This window comes from Eschrichtius robustus, chromosome 6 (assembly GCF_028021215.1).
Source record: "Eschrichtius robustus isolate mEscRob2 chromosome 6, mEscRob2.pri, whole genome shotgun sequence".
NCBI classification, from domain to species: domain Eukaryota; kingdom Metazoa; phylum Chordata; class Mammalia; order Artiodactyla; family Eschrichtiidae; genus Eschrichtius; species Eschrichtius robustus.
Genome location: NC_090829.1, coordinates 10,925,779 through 10,949,360, shown reverse-complemented (window position 1 = coordinate 10,949,360; position 23,582 = coordinate 10,925,779). Strand labels below are relative to the sequence as shown.

Below are 23,582 nucleotides of genomic sequence, written 5' to 3'. Positions count from 1 at the left end.
AGAGAGCAAGAGCAAGGCCTGCATAATGGGGATCTGACCTTTCCTTCCATCCACGCTGGCTCTAGAGCACTGCCACCTCTAAGCCAGCAGTTATCACATTTCATTTCAATTGCTGATTTAAGAAACAAACCAACAACTTTTCTCTGGCCACAGGTGTGAATTTCTTGAGCCTGTCTGCTTCCATTTCCCCTAACTTCAGCACCTGCCACCGTGCCAGGCACAGGACAGGTTCTCCGTGCATGATAAGAGAATGCAGATTCCACTGTTCTGTTCTGTGGGGCGACCTTGGGACAGGATCATGCAGACCACAAGCTGGCAACTAGACGGTCGATGTATACATTTCAGAAAGTTAAAAACTATGACCCTCTTTCATAGTAGAATAAGCATGTGGCAAAGATTTATTTAACTCATTAATGAGAGAATCAGCAGATTGGTAAAGCTAGTTCAAAGAATAGGGAAGATCAATATAATGTTAGTGAAAAAAAGAATGTTGCCTTCCAACAAAGAAAAACAAAAAAGTAAGTAAACAAAGCAAAATAAAGCCAAGAAGAAGAAGGAGGGGGTGGGGAGGGAGGAGGAGAAGAAGAAGAATAAAAGATGTTGAAATAGATTGCAAAATTAGGTAATGTCTTCTTACAGAACAATAAATCCTTTGGGAGTTATATTTTTTGGTGGATAGAAATCATTTGCATCTGTAGCAGGCTAAAATCACTTGGAACTTTTACTACTTTTACTACTTCTTCTACACATTAATATCTGACTTCTTAGAGTCTGAGCCCAAATCAGTAATACATAGTAAGCCAAACAGAGGTGCATTTCTATAGCGATTTAGATGACCTGGGTGCCTTGACCCCATCACCCACATCCTTTCGTGCCCAGAGGTGTACAGGTCGCTCATCCCTTCCCCCCTTCACTTTCCAGCTGACCTCTCCTCAATCCTCGGAAAACTGTTCAAAAATAATTCTCAACAAAGTGGTAAAATCATGACTCTCATACAGATATAAAAATGAACACATGTTAAAGATTTTATTGATTTCATGAGGGACCAGTAGAGACTATAACCAGTTCCAAAGAGACACCTTATACAGGAGGAATATTGACATGAATATGTACATAAATGGAGGCAAAACGGGCCTTGTCACACGGTGGGAGGGCGAACAACTGAGCCTTTCCTGGGCAGTAGAGGACATGCATGCTTAGAGACAAGAGCGACCTCGTGTTGCTGTCAGCTGCCCTCAACTACAGAGTTAAAACAGCTCAGAGACAGTCAGAGTCTAGAAGCAGATAAATTGGTGGTGATCTAACCTCTAGATGAAACATAGTTTCCCATTGAAATACACTTTTTTCTCCACCCTGGGAACATAGAAGGCCCTCACCATCCCCTTGCCCCTTCCAAATTTCCAGGGCTTCCCTTGACCCCAATCTGTAGATCTTTTAGCACCAAAGATCTACCTTGTATCTCTCTCTGTCTCTGTCTCTGTCCCTGTCTCTCTGTCTCTGTCTCTTTCTCTCTCTCTCTTTCCTTCCCTCCCTCAGTTGCTGTATCTGTATCTTTCTTTCATACACACACACACACACACACACACACCTGATAGAAGATCATATATAAAATTACATTTAAGGGGACTTCCCTAGTGGCACAGTGGTTAAGAATTCGCCTGCCAATGCAGGGGACACGGGTTTGAGCCCTGGTCCGGGAAGATCCCACATGCCGTGGAGCAACTAAGCCCGTGCGCCACAACTACTGAGCCCATGTGCCACAACTACTGAAGCCTGCGCACCTAGAGCCCATGCTCCGCAACAAGAGAAGCCACCGCACCGCAACAAATAGTAGTCCCTGCTCGCCGCAACTAGAGAAAGCCTGCGTGCAGCAATGAAGACCCAACGCAGCCAAAAATAAATAAATAAAATAAATAAACTAAAAAAAAAATTACATTTAAGGATTTTGAAGTATAATACAAAGTGAGTGTAGCAAAGTGCAGACAAGCTGCAGGTGTCTGGGGAGAGGCTCCGGGGCCCAGTACTGAGGGCAGGAGGCCTCCTGAACTTGGTCTGGGGTGGGGGGAATGAGGAGCTGCCAGTCTGAGGGCCGTTGTGCCTTCAACTCCTAGGAGAAAAAAAAGAATCCCCCTGGGAGGAACAGAAATGGAATGAGGCAAGGGAAGTTGGAATTATAGGAGCTCTTGTTCTTTATTTTCTTTTGTTTGTGTTTTGTGATTTTCCTATAATGTGGCTGCATTACTTATAGAATGAGACAAAACAATAAAATAAACAATAAAACTATTGTTGAACATTTAATTTGTACCAGTGGAGCCCCTATTTTTCAACATTTCTGTCCTTCCTGCCCTCAGTACCCGGCCCTGGAGCCTCTCCCCTGTAATTATAAACAATGCGGAACCAAGCATATTGGCAGAATATGAATAAGAAATAAACAGAAAATAATGGAAAATTCTGAAAGTTGTCCAAAAGTGTATACATGTGCAAAGCAGTTGTCGAATGTCCCGTGATGTAGCAAAATTACTAATCCTTGAAGGAATAGTGACTGGAATATATGTATTGTAGATATTTGTTTTGACCAAATTCTTCCTTGAAATTGTCAGCTGACTTACTTTTTGGCCCCAAATGTGAACCCCAGGTTTGTGGGCAGGGCTGGTCCCTCCCTTGTCTGCCCCTGGGCTCCTTCGTTCTTACAGCCCCCGGGCCCCTCGCCCCCATGCTCTGTCCTTTGCAGCCCACTTGATCGCCAACTACCCTTTTGCAAAAGGCACACAGGCTCCCAGAATCTGCCACATGCTTCCCCAACTAATTCACAGTAGGACTTGGGGCTCCTTCCCAGCTTCTAGGAAACTGAAAGGACTTTTTTTTAGTTGCCATTGAAGTTAGAGTGATTTGAAATCTCATGCAAGACAAAGCTCCATAGCACTTAAAATAGAAATTTCACTTCATGGACTTTTATAGGAGAAATCACAGGATTAGGGTTATCAGTGAGTCTGCCACACACTTACCAAGCTAATCCTCTCCCTTCCTGGGCTACGTTCCTACTGGGCCCCTGGAAACCAGAGCACCTTCTCTCTTCTGGGTGGGTCTCAAATGCTGGCGTCCCAGGAGGGGAAATCAGCCAGAAACCCAGCCTTTCCCTCCAATCTGAGCCCATCACCTCCAGAGGGGGGCTTTCCCCTCACCACCTCCACTCCACATGGGAAACTCAAGTCTCCTTTGGTCCTGTTGGAGAAATAAAACAATCCTGCCAACACAAAGTCCCCTTCGTACTAATGCAGAAGAGAGCGAACATGACTCATTACTGGTAAGCACTAACAGACTCACGTGCATTAAGGTAACACAAAAGTGACTTCAGAGTCTGGACAGAATTTCCCGTGAATTTATGCAGTGAAGTAGAAGAAGGAACGATGAAAACGTCTCTCATCCCTTTGAGAGACAGATGGGTGGACCATGTGATTGTCTCCTGTCCACCTCCAGAGGCTCTGAGTTCATTTGCACAATGTGTGTCTATGGTTGTAAGGGTCAGAAGGCCCTTGACCTTGCATTATAAAATCAAAAGGTTGGGCTTCTTATCAGGCCTATTAATGTTTTCAAAAAGATCCACTAAGGAGAGGGGAGTGGGAAGGAGTTGCCTCTCTTCTCACAGGAAGTATCATTATTTTACCTTTACAGTTCCCTTCTGAAAAACCACCAATATTATTCCAAAATCCACCTCTTTTTTTGACAGAACTTTAATGGCTATCACCCCTCCCTTTTCTCTTTGTGCATCGCTTGGTGAGAATATGTACAGTGCATAGGGCTTATCAGCAACTTCCTGTTTATTATCCCATCTGATTTTCCCAACCCAGGGAGGTGGTTAATTATCCTTGTTTTATTGACACAGAAACAGACTAATTAACTCTCGTAAACTTGATGTGGGGAAGCTGAGGCCTGAACCCAGGTCCTCGATATCAAATGTCTCTAAGAATCTATGGGGACTTCCCTGGTGGCGCAGTGATTAAGAATCTGCCTGCTAATGCAGGGGACACGGGTTCAAGCCCTGGTCCGGGAAGATCCCACATGCCGTGGAGCAACTAAGCCCGTGTGCCACAACTACTGAGCCTGCACTCTAGAGCCCGCGAGCCACAACTACTGAAGCCCGCATGCCTAGAGCCTGTGCTCCACAACAAGAGAAGCCACTGCAATGAGGAGCCGGCACACCGCAACAAAGAGTAGCCCCCGCTCGCCGCAACTAGAGAAAGCCTGCGCGCAGCAACAAAGACCCAATACAGCCAATAAATAAATAAATAAATTTATTAAAATAAAAAAAGAATCTATGGCCAAGATACTCCAATGCAAGCAAAGAAAGAAACATAATAGAAGAAGAGGAAGTCCAGAGAGGTGTTTTATGTTTCTTCAGTATACGAGCACTCTGGAGAATTCTGGAACAGAGCTCTCCAGTAGAACCTCCTGTGATGATGGAAATGTTCTTTACTTGGACTGTCCAATATGGTAGCCACAGGCCACAGCAGCATGTGTACACGAGTACTTGAAATATGGTAGTATGGCTGAGGAATTGACTTCTTAATTTTATTTCCTCTTAATTGAAATGTGAATTTTAGCTACCATGTTGGACAGGGCAGCCCTGGAACTCAACGGCCTAGCTAAGTGTGTCTTGAGATGCTGAGGCCAGTAGCCAGCGGGCGAGTTTGCCCCAGACCTGGGCTGAAGGTCCCACAGGTGGCATTTGCATTAAGTAGGCTGCCCCCTGGGAAAGAGGACACGTGGGACAGGGAGGTTTTGGCCGCACATGTCCTTCTGCAAGCTGGCGGGGCTTGGGCTACCCACACTCGTGTCCAGTGGGGCTCTGGCTCCCCCGAGAGGCCCTGGCCGCTGTCATTCACAGTCATTCCTGCGAGGGCTGCTCTCCTCCACTCTTCTCTTCCTGCCCCCGCTCCCCAGCCCAAAGCACGGCTGTCACCTCAAGGTGGCCCCTTCAGGCTCGAGAGGACAACTTCATCAGAGACTGGAAATAGTCATTCACCCACCCAATGTCACGTCAGAACAGAGCTGAGATCTCTGAAATCATTCCTTCAACGCCCCCCCTCCCTGTATTACAGTGGAGAGACCAAGGCCTGCCCAGGTGACCAGTACTGTCCTTGGCCACTTTGCCCAGGGCCCTGCCCCACTGAGCCCACAGATGGGGAGGAACACGTGTGCAAGCGAGGAAAACAGGAGCCATCTGGCCGAGGTCAGGCCCCCTTCTGCCTCATTATATCCAGATGGTACTTAACTGCTTAAAATTCCTGATGAGTAAGGGGTGTGTTCGGCAAAGAGAACAAAGTTTCCAATCATTTAACTACCAACACGTACATCTGTGTCACTTATTGGTGAAAAGCATTTCCATCCTGTTCTTAAAGTTTCTCTGTAATATAATTCTGTTTTTTTAAAATCTCCCCTTGGCACAGAGATTAGGCCCAACTCATAAACAGAAAATGCTTGCAGCATCTTTATTGGTTGAATGACACTGCTTATCCATTTTGGTGGGTAACTACTAATAACCTTAACACTTCTACAAGCAGAGAGTCATTTTTTATGTCTAACTTCATGGATTTTTTTCCCCTTGACCTCAGCATCATGTGACGAGTGCTTAGCCAAGCCAGATGGACAAGTCCTGAGTGGGCCGTGTTTTGCCAGGAATATAAAAACTGTATCTGGCAGATTCTGTTCAAGGTCCAAAGTTCAAGTTTTCAGGCCTGGCCATGCAGATCATGTCAGACTTGAAGTGTGAGCTTCTAACCCGATGTGAAACGGTCTGGATAACAAACTGTTGGGCACCACTGAAATGTATCAGGGAATTTGTTGCAATTAAAAACACTCAGAACGAATCATCCCCCAATTCCGGCAACCAGGAAACAGATCCATCAGTAAGGAGGGGGTGTAGTCTAGGTTCCCAGGGGTATTACATCTCACTTTGAATGACATTGTATGAACATATGTCCCATTTCTCTCTAGAATTAGAGCTAATGCATCCCTTCATGTGGATATACAGAGCAGACTTTGGAAATATTAACCTATTATTACTAGAATGACGTTGCTCTAAATTTGAATACAGAAAACACGGCCAAAACCTTGCTCATCTCACAACGCAAGTGTAGCAAAAATTAATCTCATGGGACTGTTGTCTGATGTCTGGCCAGCAAGAGAGGCTGACTTGATCTAATGTTTCAGTTAACATGGGGATAATGAAATCAACGCCACAGTGTGATCTAAATGACGTCATGCTATTATCACTTTACCTGTTTAAAAACAAAAAGGGTGTCCCACCCCTGCCTCGGCTTCCCCAACATTGTGTATGGTGGCAATCGGCTAAACTGGGATGATAGGAGTACGTTTCGCAGAATTCCCTTCTCTGTACGGTCCTGGGTGAGCATCGACCACCACAGAAATTTTGTGCAAGATGTGGAAATGAGGGAATTCCCTGGCGGTCCAGTGGTTAGGACTTGGCGCTTTCACTGCCAGGGCTCAGGTTCGATCCCTGGTCGGGGAACTAAGATCCCGCAAGCTGCACGGCCAAAAAAAAAAAAAAAAAAAAATTGGAAGGGAGAAGGAAAGCAGCAGACATATTTTTATGCTCGGAAGGTTGGAGCAGGGCAGCAGGGCAGTGGGTGCTCACACGCACCGTTGCCATCTTTGCCTTGTTCTGCGCCAACTAGTTACGCAGCTCCCTGGGGAAGGGTGCCAGCCTCCTGCAGACATCACCCACTGAGTCAAGGTTGGCGGTGGGGAGAGACAGATGTAGCTCCAGTTTGTATTTTCTTTTGTTCACACCAAGTTTGGCTGACCCGTAGCTACTTTAGTCTCAACACCAGACGCAGAGATAACAGCCTTGATGCCTCCTTCTTGCTCGCACAACCACATAAAGCCTAACCCTCAAACAAATCCCTCGTTCTCTACTGCTCATGGCTCTTCTGCTTCTCTGGGTTGACCCCTGATACATCATGGCTGAGTTCCATGCTGTCTTAACCTTTAAATTCAGGCAAGTTCCTCAGACCATAAGTCTTGGGTCATTTCTGATAGAGCAAAAAATAAGTACGATTAAACTATATTTTATTGAGCCCTTACTATGTGCAAACACTGTGCTCACTGCTTTACATGTATTATTTCACTTAATCTCATTAAAGGGTCCAAAGCCCCCATCCTCGCCAGTTCGCTCTCTCATCATCACCAGTTGGTAGTTCACAGATACCTGCTGGCTCCGGTAACAGTCCAGGTTCTGCCGTTTGGGATTGTAGACTGGGACCCAATGCCCTCTGGGGTGACCCTGGGTGCCCTGTCCTGCCCTCATGGAAGAGCCTAGAACACAGGTGGTGCCCGTTAAGAGTTTGTTTCCCCTCTTCTGCACCCTCGGTGTTGGCGTTAATCTTTGCCCAAACGTACAGGAAAGAGCTCAATTCCCCTCTAAGAATGAAGTCTGGCCCCAAATCTTTGCCTAGTGACTGGATCCTGCTTGCCTGTCTCAGTCCCAAGTGTTGACCCCCTGAAGCAGTGCCTGGGCTCTGTGCCACATACTGAGATGCCCCACCCCTTACTAGATATTCACCTCTATTTGGGAGTCACTTCATATGGGAGCCCTTGCCCCATCAAATACCCCTCGTTTGCCAGGACCAAGGTGGCTGCCTTCCTTGGATATCCCTCCCCCATTTTAAGCATTTTGTGAGCTAGGGGATAGTAGTTTTAACTGTGATTTCTTTTTTATGTGTCCTTTTTTAAAATATATAAATTATTTTCTTATTTATTTATTTGTTTATTTATTTTTGGCTGCGTTGGGTCTTCGTTGCTGCGTGTGGGCTTTCTCTAGTTGTGGTGAGCGGGGGCTACTCTTGGTTGTGGTGTGCGGGCTTCTCATTGCAGTGGCTTCTCTTGTTGCTGAGCACAGGCTCTAGGCACACGGGTTTCAGTAGTTGCGGCATGTGGGCTCATTAGTTGTGGCTCCCGGGCTCTAGAGTGCAGGCTCAGTAGTTGTGGTGCACGGGCTTAGTTGATCCGCGGCACGTGGTATCTTCCTGGACCAGGGCTCGAACCTGTGTCCCCTGCATTGGCAGGCGGGCTCCTAACCACCACGCCACCAGGGAAGTCCCTTTCATGTTTCCTTTGTTTTAAACTCTTAAGAAGGAATAATTTGTAAAATGGTTTCCCAATGTAGTATGTAATCATGAGCAATTTGCTTTGTAGGAAGTAGGGAATGGAGTTAAAGCAATCCTAATCACTTACACATGCAGAAGCTGTCACTTCTGTAAGGTGTGTAATTAGCAGCCAGAGTGTGTTCTGGGAAAATGTGATTGTTTAAGCAGGGGGCGCAGCTAGGGGGCTACCCAGATTGGGGCTCTCCCACTGAGGTCATTAGCCCAGCTTGGGCTCTGCAGTCACTTGTTAAGGCTGATTGTATGTCTGGACACAAAGCAAGTGGCCGACTGAGCCCACAAGCCCATCTTGTGCAAACAAGGTGTGACCACTGAAAAAACTGGATCCTTCTTACTTTGTGATTATGAATTTTCTTTTCCAGCTGAGTCTAGTGGTTCTCAGCTTGGGCTGCACGTTAGAATCACAAGGGAGACTGTACTAATCCTGACGTTCAAGCTGCACCTAGACCAAATAAATCAGCCTCTCTCAGGCAGCACGGTTTTTAAAAGCTCCTCAGGTGGTTCTAGTGCATTGCCGAGTTTGAACACCGGTGCTCAACGAGTGCTTCTCAAACGTTAGCTGCATCAGAACCACCTGGAGGGCTTGTCAAAACCCAAGCCCAGAGAGATTCAGTAAGTGTGGAGAAAGGGTGTCCAATACTTCGCACTTTTCGTGTTTATTCTAATAATACTGTCAATGCTCAAAACAATGAATTCCTTTCGGTATTAGAGTAGGTAACTTTTTGTTTTTGCACATATGACAGGCATTGTGCTAAATGTTTTAGTCATTAGCTAATGTAATCATTTTCACAAGGCTGCTTCATTCTCATCCTTCAGGTCTCAGAAAAGGTGCCAGGGGCTTCCCTGGTGGTAGAGTGGTTGAGAATCTGCCTGCCAATGCAGGGGACACGGGTTCGAACCCTGGTCTGGGAAGATCCCACATGCCGCAGAGCAACTGGGCCCATGAGCCACAACTACTGAGCCTGCGCGTCTGGAGCCTGTGCTCCGCAACAAGAGAGGCCACGATGGTGAGTGGCCCCCGCTTGCCGCAACTAGAGAAAGCCCTCGCACAGAAAGACCCAACACAGCTAAAAATAATAAATAAATAAATTTAACAACAACAAAAAAGGTGCCAGACCTGAGAAGCCTTTCATCTCTACTTTAGAAAGGCACCTGTTATCACATCACGTGGTTTGTTTCCTCCTGGGTCCTAAACACAGCCTGTTCTCTTATTTCCTCTCTTCTAGTTGCAAGGAAGCTCCGAGATGGCAGAAACCTACCTGTCTTCCTCACTTAGTGCCCACCGTGCGGCAAGCACTCCACAGACCCTTGCTGAATGAATGAATCCACAGAGCAACCCTGGGGAAAAGGTACTATTATGGTCCACATTTCACAGACCAGGACATAGAGATACTAAAAGAAACCTGTCCAAGATCACAGTGGAGGAACTGAGATTCAAACTGTGCCCTAACTAGAGCTGGGCTCTCAAACCACTGTAAGAACTGATCATCAGTCTTAAATATCAGCCTTCCTTCCCAGCAATAAACTGAATTACTTAAGAGTCAACTATATCTGCCTTTCTGCCGCTTAATTCAAAGCTATTTTTTTCCAAATAACAATAAAAATCCAGAACTGAAACCCATGTGGTCAAACTGTAGAAACAGTGGCAATTTCTTTCCTACTTAAAAAATGTACTGTCCGTAACAGAAACCTTACAAAGTTCTAAGGCGGGTTAAAGATTTCTACCTCATATAAAAATCACATTGTAACTTTTTTTTTTAAAGATCAAGAATTTTTAAAAAAAAATATTTTATTTATTTATTTATTTATGGATCAAGAATTTTTTTTTAAAGATCAAGAATTTTTTTAAAAAAAATATTTTATTTATTTATTTATTTATGGCTGTGTTGGGTCTTCATTTCCGTGTGAGGGCTTTCTCCAGTTGCGGCAAGTGGGGGCCACTCTTCATCGCGGTGCGCGGGCCTCTCACTATCGCGGCCTCTCTTGTTGCGGAGCACAGGCTCCAGACGCACAGGCTCAGTAATTGTGGCTCACGGGCCCAGTCGCTCCGCGGCATGTGGGATCTTCCCAGACCAGGGCTCGAACCCATGTCCCCTGCATTGGCAGGCAGATTCTCAACCACTGCGCCACCAGGGAAGCCCACATTATAACCTTTTAATACATAATGTTGGTATTTAGGGGAAGAAAAACTACATGAAAACAAATGGATGTAAATAATCTGGCTTTATTTAGCATGCCAATACAATTTATTCTGGTAATAAATTAATACGTAGTTATCAAGAATGTTGGGTGCTTTCCAATAAAAAGGTTTCTGACTGTGTACACTAAAGTATATGCAGAATCCTTTGACATTGAGTTACTGAAGAATGGAGTGTCTTTCTCTGTAATTCATCTTCAGACCGTGTTTAGTTTAAAAAGGTTTCAATTACCATTCCAGCTCCTGCAAACTATGAAGGCTGAAATTATAGTACTGAGTTTAGAAATACCCTGATCCAGTCTCCTAATTGTACGGATGAGGAATCCACTGGCCTTGCCAAAGATTACAAAGCTAGCAAGAGACAGAGCCTGGATTACAACTCAGTCCTCAGAGGGGCTCTGAAATGTCTGTGAAGCTAAACAAGGCATATACACCACACTGAACTCGAGTCATATTTGCAAGACCCTGGTTTTACTTTCCGCTTAACACAGGATTAAATCCTGATGTGTTCTTTTGCGGTTAACAGATTTAGCAACTCAGGTGCTTTGGAAATGAAATCATTCCCGTTATCAGATTATCACCGATCGCCAGTGCCGTTGGCTTTTCTCCTGGGACGTTAGGACTTGGGCAACTTTTCTTCCTGCTCTTCTACGCTCACAGTAGAAGTGACATCAGGGATGTCTGTTCTTGTTTGAAATTCATCATCAGTTATCGGTATCTACAAAACCATCAGATCTGAGTAAGGGACAGTTCGTTTCTCTCTGTAGCTCATCCCCGCCGGTCAGCACACACCCTGCTCTGTTCACCTGAGCCGTCACTCGTTCCAAAGCAACTGTGGATTACTTCTGGGGTGTCAGTGTCCCAAATAGCGATGAGATTTCTCAACACATCAATGTGCCGTATGCTTCACATAATGTACCAAGCAGTTCTGGCATACAGTTTTTGGTGATTTATGTCTCAGCCTAATGGCTTCACATAGCCATGCTGTTGGCAGGGGAAAAAAGGCCACTGGCCTGTTTTAATTTAAATCCCCAATGAGTGTGCTGCACATTTATCAGTTAGTAATGAAATGCTCACACACCGGCAAACTATTTTTCTCTCTAATTGCAGAAGCCATTCACAGAGCAACCCACCAGACATAGGTGAGTTTAACTTTATGTACACACAGCAGAGGTGTGTATATAAAGGGAATTTTGGAATTTCCGTGCAAGTGGTTCTATTTCTTGTTATTCTCAGGGCTGTAGCAAAGGAAGACCGATAGCCTATCTTTGTATGTTTCTTTTTCTCCAGGGCAAGAGTGAGTGTCTGATGTGGCTGCAGCTTATAGAGGCTTATTAGATGTGCCCTCAGGGGCATATCTAATTGGAACAGGCATCTCGTTTTTAAGTTCCTCCTCAGCAAATACAAGAGTTGCTGTCGAAGCTTTACCTTTTAGGACTAGTAACTCGATTTGGTGGTAATGCTGAAAGCAGGTCCGCTAGCCATGAAGACTTGACCTTAACCCCTACCTAGAGTGAAATTTCGTTAGCCTTATCTAAAAACAAATACACACACAAGAACCCAGATACAGAAATATTACTTGCTCTGTTCTCACAAAACCACTCGAGCAGTTAATTTACTAAAAGTAGGCATATTTTTCTCCTCTCCTTCTGCTACCAATTTCACTTTCTTTGGCTGTTTTTCTTTTTATCTCGTCCTGATTTTCAAGGAACATGCAGAATACTGATAAGGAAATTCCATATTCTTTGACCATTTCACTTTTTGACTTTTCTTCTTAACTCACTAATTTTTAACTCTGGAAAAATTGTGAGCTCAGTATATTTTCTCTCTAACACCATGACCAGAACCCAGTGTATGAAGTATAATGGAAATGACATGCTTAACAGAACACAGACATCTGACTCATGGCCAGCTCTTGAAAACTGGCCTGGCCAACTGAAGGTACAGTTCCAACTGACTAAAAGCAACTGATTTCCTTCAGTTTAGAACAGCAGAGCTGATGTCAAACTACAAAGAAAGGGCTGATTTTAATAATCTTAATAACCAACTAAAAAATAAAATCTTTTTTTAAATTAAAGAATCCTAATGACTTTGAGGTAGATGAAGCTGTTGTCAGATAATGAAGTAATTAGGTGTAAGATACAAAAATAACAAAACTGAGCAAAAGAAAGCACTGATTTGAAATTATCTTCTTTTAAGTTCGGAAGGAAAATTAAGAGCCCATCCAATTCAAAGTTCTAGGCACAAAATCCGGGTATGTCATGTGGTGGACTTGCTTCTTCAACTGGAGATGAACTTGGCAGCTGATGGAAAGAATCCACACTCTATGGAACAGCAAACGACAAAATGACTGTCCCCATGAAGAAGCCAGTGACTGTGCATTTTTCCAATTTGGCTCATTCCCCAAAGTTCAGGCTTTGGAATCCTAAAGTCTTCTTCAGCATTTAACTAGCTCTTTGTTGGTGGAAGGGGCCGAGACTGTCTCTCCACACATAAACTGATCCTAAGACAGAACAAGAAATTATATTAATCACGGAGTGTCTGTGTCACAGATGCATCAATGGTAAACCCATTTTGTTACAGGATCAATCCAGCTCTGTTAATCTAAGTTTTTCCTTTGCTCTATCACTTCATTCTTGTTCAATGAGTCAACGCCAGCACCAGAATCATAATCTTAAAAGTGTATCAGTTTTTAGTCCTGAATTCATATTTAATGCACCTTATCTTATAAACAAACATGTCCCTCGTCATTACAGAGCACCCATTTCTCAGAAATCACATTTATAAAACAGACGGTCGCACCTTTTAAGTTTCTGTATTAATTACCATTTGCACTACTACTTCTCCACTTCAATATCTGGTCACTCAAATACCTGCTCTCTTCAAAGTAATTACTTTTTTCAACTAAAGGGATAGCTCTTTATGTTTCCCAACATAGATAATCTGCAAATTAGCTATTTTGTAAATGAAGTTCAATCTCTGATGATTTAGCCTGGCTTACACCAGCCAGCCCGGGAAACCTCCGTCTCCCAGGTTACCCCTCATCTCCTGCAGTCTGATCCCCGTAAGGATCAGCCTGTATTCCGTCCCTATCGATCTCTGACTCCTGCCCAGCACCTGGAGCCCTCCCACTGTGTTCTTTGGAGTTTATGGTCCACCACCAACACAATGCTCCATATTCTTTAAAATGGCCCTGTGCCTTCTTGCTCTAACACAAGGTTCTCAAGGGGTAGCGGGGAGGAGGCATTGCTTTTGTCTCTGGGGATATTTGGCAACGTGTGGAGACATTCCGGGTTGACATACTGCAGGGTGCTACTGGCACCTAATGGGTAGAGGTCAGGGATGCTACTAAACAGCCTACAGTATGTGATCACCCGATTTAAAATTGCCATCTCTTCTCATACCAGCACTCCTGCTCACCCTTACCCGGTTTTCTTTTCGTTCCAGAACACATTTAAGTGCAAGAATAAGTCAGTAAACCTCTTAAGTGTAGTCTAAATTATAGCCTGCTTATGTCATGAGGCTAAGTGCCTTGTTCCCCCACCTTGCCTATACTCATTTTAGAGTTCATCCTTAAGAATGTTAAGCTCTGTTATATGACAATTATATCTCAAAAACAACAACAACAAAAACAAAAAACAAAACCCAGAAAAAAGAATGTTAAGCTTCTTACTTATGATGTTAAGGTTCCATTCAAAGTACTGACCAAAAGTTGGGGTGGAGGTGGGCATTTATTTTGTTTTCTATTGTCAATATCCTTGGGTGAAAACAGCAGGACAACTAAAGACTAAAATGAAAATTGTAAAACTGCAACTATGACTTACGTCTCAAACAAGATAATGCAGAGTTCAATGTATAAGCCAGGTAAGAGATACTATACAAATGTTCCCTCAAAATAAGTCCAAGAGCTCTGAACAATTTTAATTACTTACTAAATAAGGGAGGAGTAAAGACTGTTAATTAAATAATCTTTATAATTATTTTCCTCTGTTTAATAAGTAATCATAATATTCACTAGATACAGAACAGTTTTTATTGCCTTCTCCAAAGCTAAAAGAGTTAATCAATTTGAGCTTTTAAAATTTTAATTTACTACACAGCTGCTTATTAATGGTTTTTAAAATTTGTTTTAAAAAACATAGCATTTACCTAACACAAGATTAGAAAACATTCTACACCTACCTATCACAGGCAGACTACTCTAGGTCCCTGCAACCCTCCCCCCACCTTTTAAAATCTGACTCCTTACTTTGTCATAAATCACTTTTATAATGAGAGAGCAGCTAGGGCACGTTGCCACGTCTTCCCCATTCTCCAAATCTTCCTATAACAAGATCGAACACCGCATGGTCAGCACAGTCTTCTCTTGGCGATCTCCTTCTCCCAAACCCTCCCACCTCTGTGGGCAAGCTCCTTTGAGGCTGACCTCCCCACAAGGCATGTGAGGACCAAAAGCATCTTCCAAGAGAAATGCCAGCCCCACTCTTCCCTGGAAGCGTCACTTGGGGTAAACACCCAGGAGGGTGAGTCAAGGTTCAGTCGCCTCAAAACCCCCGGGAAGACAAAAACACATACCTTCCTCCAAAGGAGTATCCCAGGAAGTGGAAGCTTAAGTTGGGGAGGATGGCGCCATCCACACCCTCCCCTCCCCGCTCCGGCCCGACTAAAGGCCAGAACTAAGTGCCCGCCGACAGCGCAGAGTATCAACTTTGGCAGGATTCAGAAACGGATAAAAAAGGGCGTGGATAAATGTGAGCCGTGTGGATCGGCGGCAGGAACTCGGCAGAGCGAAAGCGCGCCTGCTCCGAGGAGTCGCCGGGCGGGGCTCCGAGGAGTCGCCGGGCGGGACCCCGAGTTACCTTGGTGATACAGAAGTTATCTCCACACGGGCAGGGGTAGAAGTACGTCTCCGAGTCCTCGTCATATTGGAAGTCCTCGATCTCCACCTCGTCGTGAAACACCGCCATCGTTACTGGGGCCAGCAGAGGCCTGTCACCTCCACCGTCCGACCCAGGCCGGGGCGGGTCCAACTTCTAGGGCGCCGGCCCAGCCGGGCGTCGTAGCCGTGCACCGGCGCAGGAATGACCGCTTCCGGCTCAGAGACATTGACGCAACTCAGGGTTTCAGGCCAAATGGGTGACCCGGTAGCGGTCACCATGGAGATGGCGGAGCTAGGGGGAGGAGACACGGGCGGACGGCGGTGGCTGCTTCGTGAGGTCGCGTCCCGCCCCGCCCATCGGACGGCAGCGACCAATAATATGTGGGGTTCGCTCGCGCGGCTGCTGCGTCACGTGGGGGAACACCGGAAGCTCTCCGGCGCCGGAGGCGGAGCTTGCCCCTACTCTGCGAGCTGAGTCCTAGAGGCGGCGGCGGCCTGGAGGTACTTTGTTGAGGGGGTTGTTACCTGCCTCAACGTTCGCGGGTCTTATTAGAGAGGCCTTAACTAGACCCCGCAGCTGGCGGCGGCCGGCCTAGGGTAGCGTCGACCCTGCCCCTCGGCGACGCTGCGGAAAAGCGGGCGCGCTTTGTGAGTCTGAGGCGGCGGCGGGAACTGCTCAGACTCCGGAACGTCCCTCCCTCCCTCCCCGGTGACTGACGAAAAGCTTCCTTGGAATAGTGATTTCACCGAGTGACCGTGAGCTCTGGGCGACGCGTAGCTTGTAGTTCTGGCTGCACTCGGCTATTCAGGTACATCCCCGCCTCTTCCTCACCCTAGATTGTCTTTAAATGCCCTAAATTGTGTTGTCGAAAGGACCAAGCAAGATCCGTTAGGCAGGTTGAGTTCTAGTCCTGTGTTTACCAAGCATGTATTGATAATATTATATGACTACAATCAGGTGTTTCGCTAAGTATAATTCTCCTATCAACCCTGGGACTTTAAATGTTATTCCATATTATTAATCTTTAATCTGAGACACAGAGAGTCAGGTATCTTGACCAAAATCACACAACTAGGAAATGAAGAGCCTGTCTGTCCCCAAGCCTATGAACAAATTACTTAACTTGCGTGAACCACAGTTTCTTCGTTGTAAAAGAAATGGCATCAGCATGCAGAGTTACTACCATCAGGCCTTTGTATACCTTAATGGGAAATGCAGATAAAATGTGATTTGTCTCGAAAGCAGCACTAGTGCCTGTCTTGGTAAAACGGGGTTTCATGGGAGTATTTCTCCATTACTAGGCATTTATTCAAATCTTGGTAGAGAAGGAATGCAGTGAGAAAACCACTATTTAGAAGCAGATCCTGAGCTCAGAAGATGACCGTTGGGAACTAACTCTGGGGCTGGACATTTACATTCTTTGGGCCTTATTTCCTCTTCTGACTAAAAGAGGGTTGGATTAGAGATGATTTACAAGATTCCTTTCAGATCCAACATTCTACTTTTGCGTGGAAATTATGAGTTTTACTTGGTTCAGCAATCACATATACGATATTCAGTTTATATTTATATAATACATATGCATAATATACACATGTACACATCCTTATGCTTATTTATGTACACGTTCTCCGACGTTTGCATGAAGTTACCAATTTTGTGCATGCTGAAGTTCCACCTGGTTTAGCCCTTTTAAAGCTTGAAAACCTAAAGGCAGAGGAATCTTTGGGAGAAAATTTATAAGTTATGTTAAAGGGATTTGTAGAAGATTATTTCAGAGGCTTCACCAACATTCTGTTTTGCCTAATTGGAGATCTACCCAGGAGTTAAGAAACATTTGCTAAACTTGTTGAGGGTTAACTGGGATGGTTCTGTTCTGAGCAAAGGAGAAAGCCCACATAGCTCAGAGCCCACATAGCTCAGAGGCTGCTCCCTGAATCTTTGCAGACACGGATACTTCCCAGGTAGCCTCTTGGAGACAGGAGGACAGAGAGTCTCCAGTGTTCATTCTGTAGTCCCAGTGATCATTTTGAGGTTGGGAACTTTCTTTAGTTCTTCAGTGCTTCTGAGCATAAGTACCTACAAAATAAAGGTGAACCATTTTTGAATGTACAGAAATGGGTGCAGTCATATTTGGTTCATGGAACTATAAATTGGTAGACCTTTTAGAAAACAGTTTGGATCTATCAAAAACAATTTGCTGGGGAATCTTAAAATCTGAGGTTTATAATCCTAAAAGTTTCAGGAGTCGTTGGGTAATTTTTCTTTATAATTTCCTTGTAATTTTCCAACTTTTCTTTGAGCGTGTATTACCTCAAATGGAAAAAGAAAAATGAATGAACCACTTATTAATAGTAATTGATACTGTGTGCCAGGCCCTGTACCAAATGGTTTACATGCATCATGTCATTGAAACAGCCCAATGAGGTATAGGTATCATTAATCCCATCTTCAACATTGGGAAACCTGAGCTTTAGGGGCTTAGGTTTAGGAACGTACCAAAAGGGGCAAAGCTGGTAAGTGACATTAAGCTATGGTGATCACTCAGACCTGTCTGACCCCAGAAGCTAGGCTCTTAATTACCTTCAGTGCCATCTGTGATATGATGTGCTTGAAGCAGAACTAGATTAAACAAACAGCCCTGGCACTCTGTAGACTGCTGAGATTTTCTGCTAGAGCAGTGCTGGTTCCCTTGAGGCCTAGATTTGGGGGTCTCCTTGGCCTTCCATACCACTTTCAGCCTGCCATCTGTTGCCATATCCCTTGTCTGGCCAGAGGTGGTTCCCCATATCGTTCTGCCAGTTTGAGTTCATCCTGTGCTGAGGAAAGTAAAACTGTAGGCCATCCTGTGAGGCATTATTTTACGCCACCCAGCATTTTTTAATAAAACATCACAATGACTACTAAACTTTAGATTTATTCCTAAAAGGGAATAGACATTTTATAATATAATGAGATATCTTTGGACTCTGAGAGCGTGACAAAAGCAAGTTTACTAGTTGCTATACAGTCATTTGAGATCACAAATTTATGGTTTAAAAATAATTTTTTTTTTAATTGTAACACTGCTGATTTGGAAAATAACAGTGACCAAAGTTCTTAGCGTGAGATTGAATTTAGAACTAGATCATACTTATGTCATAGCAGCTGTTTTTTATGAGTGCTGTTGTAGATCAGGCTAAGGAGTTGTTTATTGGCAATATCAACCCACTGCCTCTCTAGATTGTTTGGCAGGGATAACGTATTTGGGTTGATTTTTAGTGACACTCCTGCTTGCCAGGTATTTCCCCGGACGTTTATTCCTTTCAGCAATCTAGTGAGGTAGTGTTGTCATTCCCATTTATAAATGGGAAGAGGTGACTGGCCTAAGGTCAGAAAGCAGAAAGGAGTCAGATCTGAGCCCAGTTCCGCTGATTGTGAGTCGAGCACTCTGTTATAACTTGTATTCCACTTGGGTGCCCTCACCAATGCCGGGGTCCCCTGTGCTTGCTCGCTGGCTCCTAGGATTATAAATCAGCAGGTGCCATGCTAGCTCTGTGCGTTTATCTCAATGCATTCATGCTCTTTGAGGCATTCTTGGTTTTTCTTTCTCTCTCTGCTTGCTCACACCTCATCCAGTCTATCAGCAAGTGATAGGGCTCTAATTCCAAAATCTATTCCATGTTCATCTGCTTCTGTCTGAGTTTTATCCGATCTACGCTTAGCCTGGTGCCTTCTAACTGAACTTCCTGCTTCACCTCTTGCCCCTCTGCGATCTGTTCTTTACAGGGCAGCCTGAGTGATCCTCTAATGTAAATTAGATCACCTCCCTCCCCTGGTTTATTTAAACCCTTCAGTTGTTGCCCATCGCCTTTAGAAGAAAGTCCACACCCTTCCTGTGGCCTGCTGTGACCTGGCACGTGTCTCCCTGCTTGACCTCATCTCCTGTCACTGTCCTTGGCTCACTGCTCTCCAGTCACACTGGCTGTGCTTCCTCTACCGCACCAGGCTTGTTTCTGTGATGGGGCCTCGCTCCAGTGCTCTGCACTTAACGCCTGCTTGGCTGCCTCTTCCCCCTCCTTCGGGTCTCAGCTCTGATGCCTCTTGAGAGAGACCTTTCCTGATATTCCCCCACCTACCCCGTCACTCTTATTTCCTTTATCACACTCATTGTAATCTGTGTCTTGTTAATTATCTGTTTATTATTATCTGTTGTAGACATTGTGATAAAAGCCTCATGATGGCAAAGGCCTTGTGTCTGGTTGTTTATTGTGTCTCCACAACCTAAAATAGTGCCTGGTGCCTCAGTAATTGTTAAAGAATTTGAATGTAGTTATTGAACAGAAACTAGTATCATTCATTTTAAATCTTAATCTGTTGCTTGCAGTTCATTGCTTAAATGGATATCTGTTTTATTTAGCATTTATGATACTTTCCTCTGTTTTAAAAATAAAATAACTTTTTGGTGAGATACGGCCCATGAGGATACAAATATTGATGGAATATTCTTTCTTGTATGGTTTTGAAAATTACTTAATATGTTAATTTTATATAGTTAATTAATACATTGAATATATAAAACCATTGGACATAAATTTCAAAATATGAGTAGTTTTTTTTCTTTTTTTTGTATTTCTTTGAATTTTTTGAATGTGACTTTGTTTTTTAAAAAAATTTTTATTGAAGTATAGTTGATTTGCAATGTAGGTTAGTTTCAGGTGTATAGCACAGCGATTCAGTTATACATACATAAGTATATATGTTCTTCAGATTTTCCTCCCTTATAGGTTATTACAAAATATTGAGTATAGTTCCCTGTGCTATACAGTAGGTCATTGTTGGTTATCTATTTTATATATAGTAGTGTGTATATGTTAATCCCAAACATGTATTCCTCCCCTTCTTTCCCCTTTGGTAACCATAAGTTCATTTTCTATGTCTGTGTGTCTGTTTCTGTTTCATAGATAAGTTCATTTGTATCATATTTTGGATTCCACATATAAGTGATATCATGTGGTTATTTGTCTTTCTTTGTCTGACTTCACTTAGTGTGAAAATCTCTAGGTCCATCCATGTTGCTGCAAATGGCATTATTTCATTCTTTTTTATGGCTGAGTAATATTCCATTGTATATATATACTACATCTTTATCCATTCATCTGTCAATGGCCATTTAAGTTGCTTCCATGTCTTGGCTATTGTAAATGGTGCTGCAGTGAACATTGGGGTGCATGTATCTTTTCGAATTATGGTTTTCTCTGGATATATGTCCAGGAGTTGGATCGTAGGATCATATGGTAGCTTTATTTTTAGTTTTTTAAGGAACGTCCATACTGTTCTACATAGAGGCTGCACCAGTTTACATTCCCACCAACAGGGTAGGAGGGTTCCTTTTTCTCCACACCCTTTCCAGCATTTATTATTTGTAGACTTTTTGATAATGGCCATTCTGACTAGTGTAAGGTGATACATCATTTTAGTTTTGATTTGCATTTCTCGAATAATTAGCAATGCTGAGCATCTTTTCATGTGTCTTTGGCCATCTCTATGTCTTTGGAGAAATGTCTATTTAGATCTTCTGTCCATTCTTTGATTGGGTTGTTTGATTTTTTGATATTGCGCTGTATGAGCCGTTTGTATATTTTGGAGATGAACCCCTTGTTGGTTGCATCGTTTGCAAATTTTTTATTCCATTCGGTAGGTTGTCTTTTCGTTTTGTTCATGGTTTCCTCTGCTGTGCAAAAGCTTTTAAGTTTAATTAGGTCCCATTTGTTTGTTTTTATTTCCGTTACTCTAGGACAGCGGCCCCAACCTTTTTGGCACCAGGGACCGGTTTCGTGGACGACAATTTTTCCACAGACCGGGGTGGGGTGGGGGGGATGGTTTCAGGATGATTCAAGCGCATTACATTTATTGTGCACTTTATTTCTATTATTTATTACATCGTAATATATAATGAAATAATTATACAACTCAGGGTAATGCAGAATCAGTGGGAGCCCTGAGCTTGTTTTCCTGCAACTAGATGGTCCCATCTGGGGGTGATGGGAGGCAGGGGACACCTGAAGTGTGTGGCTTATGTCCACTCTACTCTGTGATCTCGTTTTGGTTGCTGTCCCTGCAGAAAACCCTGCTTCACGAGGATAGGATGTTGGAAAGGGAAGCAGGCTTTTCAGTGCTTTTGTGGCGATCTCAGAAGATCCCGCCTTGACTTTAATCCAGAATGTATGGAGATTTGAAGTTGACTCAAACGTACTTTTAAGGCCACCATCATTTGCGATCTCAAGCAGTTGATTCTCTTCTAGCACGGACGAAGTCGATTCACCTGGCTTATTCACAAATGGGTCACGGATCCATACCTTCCCAGTTCAGGGGTCTTTTGCGGTTGGGAAGTAATGCTCAGACTCTTTTGAAAGCTGAGATAGGTGATCATGCACTAGCTGGGAGAAAGAAGGCCCTGGCTTAGTCTCTTTCAAAATCTCTGCTAATGTTTGAAACATGTCAAAATTCCCAATGTTCACTTGTCATCCCCATAATTCCAGTTTGGCTTTGAATGCAGCCACTTTATCTGCCAACTTGAACACAGTTGTCGTTCTCCTGTGAAGTGACAGATTGAGTTCGCCGAGCAGGTTGAATATGTCACACAAGTAAGCAATTTTTGTGACCCATTCTGTGTCACTGAAATGTAGTGCCAGTGGTGACTGTTTTTCTAAAAGAAATCTCTGGAGCGGCTCTTGTAACTCAAAAACTGTGGCCAGTGATCTACCTTTAGAAAGCCATCTCACTTCTGTGTATAAGAGAAGACGTGTATGCTCTGTGTCCATCTCCTCACAGAGCTGCACAAACAGATGTGCGTTAAGGGCATGTACTTTAATGTGGTTGATAATTTTAATCACATCCTGCAAAACGTTAAGTTCAGCTGACATTTTTCGGCTAACCAGCCTTTCTCTACGGATGACACAGTGCGTAGACTCACATTCATAAGCGACCTCTTTGACCCAAGTAGTGAAACCAGAAAGCTGTCCAGTTGTGGCAGGTGCTCCGTCTGCGCATATACTGATACAAAATGACCAGTTCAGGGCTTCCCTGGTGGCGCAGTGGTTAAGAATCCGCCTGCCAATGCAGGGGACACGGGTTCAAGCCCTAGTCCGGGAAGATCCCACATGCCCATGTACCACAACTACTGAGCCTGTGATCTAGAGCCTGCGAGCCACAACTGCTGAGCCCGTGTGCCACGACTACTGAAGCCTGTGTGCCTAGAGCCCATTCTCCACAGCAAGAGAAGCCACCACAATGAGAAGCCCACGCACTGCAACGAAGAGTAGCCCCCACTCGCCACAACTAGAGAAAGCCCGCGCACAGCAATGAAGACCCAATGCAGCCAAAAGTAAATAAATTAATTAATTTTTAAAAAATGACCAATTCAGTTTTCCTGATATGTCCTGATAAGTCCAAAGAGTTGAATCGTTCTGCAGCTGTGGTGTTGGTTGGCAACAAAAGTGTGCATAACTTATCCTCATGCACATCCTTCTGAAAAATATATTGCACAAAAAACAAGCGTTGTTGCCTTATTGTCGACATCAGTAGACTCGTCAACGTGGATTGCATACCACGGTGACTCATTAATCCTCTCGAACAATTGTCTCTCAGTATCCTCTGCTGCTATTTCATCAGTTCGTCTAGTTACGGTGCTAGCTGCAAGAGGAACACATGCCACCTTTTGAACTGCAGCCTCTCCTAAAAGTTCACGACAGATGTCCTTAGCAGCAGGCAGGATCAGCTCTTCACCAATAGTAAAGGGCTTCTTAGCTTTAGCAGTGTGGTTGGGCACTAAGAATGATGCTCTCAGTGCAGACACATTTGATGAAGTGGTGGCCTTCAATAATTGCTTCTGTTCTTCGTGTTCATGTTTTTTTCTTTTGAAAAACTCCAAAGGTTTGTCTTTTAATGCAGGGTGCTTGGTCTCCATGTGGCGAAGCAGTTGAAGGTTTCATGGCTTTGTTGGATAGCCGGTTGCCACATATTATACAAAGCAGGCTTGGAGAATGTGAATAACCTGTTGCAATGAACCCGTAATTATGTAAGACTCTTGGTATTTTCTTTTAAATCCAGCTTTCTTTCTGTTGGCAGTCTTAGAGTCTTCTGCTGTCTCATCATTGGGTCTTTCCCCATTTTCAAAGAAGCTCTCCAGTGATGTTTGTTTTTTATGCATTTTGGCTAGGGTTAGCTTGTGGGCTTACCAAAACTCTGACTGAGACAAGTGCGCAGTGCGGGAAAGAGGCACAATGGAAGTGGTAAATAAAATAATAGGTGGGCCACGCATGGACTAAATAAGTGTCGGAT

The 23,582-nt window shown here is 44.0% G+C and overlaps 2 protein-coding genes across 4 annotated transcripts in view; one reads left to right on the top strand and one right to left on the bottom strand.

Annotated features, from left to right (window-relative positions):
* Positions 1-10,391: 10,391 nt before the first annotated feature.
* DPH3 (diphthamide biosynthesis 3) lies at positions 10,392-15,469 on the bottom strand. 2 transcript variants are annotated; one of them, XM_068545871.1, is made up of 3 exons: positions 15,240-15,469; positions 14,630-14,704; positions 10,392-12,883 (listed from the first exon to the last, which is right to left on the bottom strand). In XM_068545871.1, the coding sequence occupies exons 1-3, from the start codon at positions 15,345-15,347 to the stop codon at positions 12,818-12,820; spliced, it is 249 nt and encodes an 82-aa protein (XP_068401972.1). In that variant the 5' UTR covers positions 15,348-15,469; the 3' UTR covers positions 10,392-12,817. The 2 variants fall into 2 exon arrangements, with proteins under 2 accessions (XP_068401972.1, XP_068401973.1); XM_068545872.1 differs by lacking the exon at positions 14,630-14,704 and having other exon boundaries at positions 15,240-15,467.
* Positions 15,470-15,640: 171 nt separating this feature from the next.
* Positions 15,641-23,582, top strand: part of OXNAD1 (oxidoreductase NAD binding domain containing 1) — a 55,445-nt gene continuing 47,503 nt past the window's right edge. Inside the window, exon 1 of one of the 2 annotated variants that reach the window (XM_068545870.1) lies at positions 15,641-16,068. The gene's annotated coding sequence lies outside the window, so the exon portion shown is untranslated. The remainder of the gene's footprint in view (positions 16,069-23,582) is intronic. The other variant, XM_068545868.1, reaches the window with a different exon arrangement.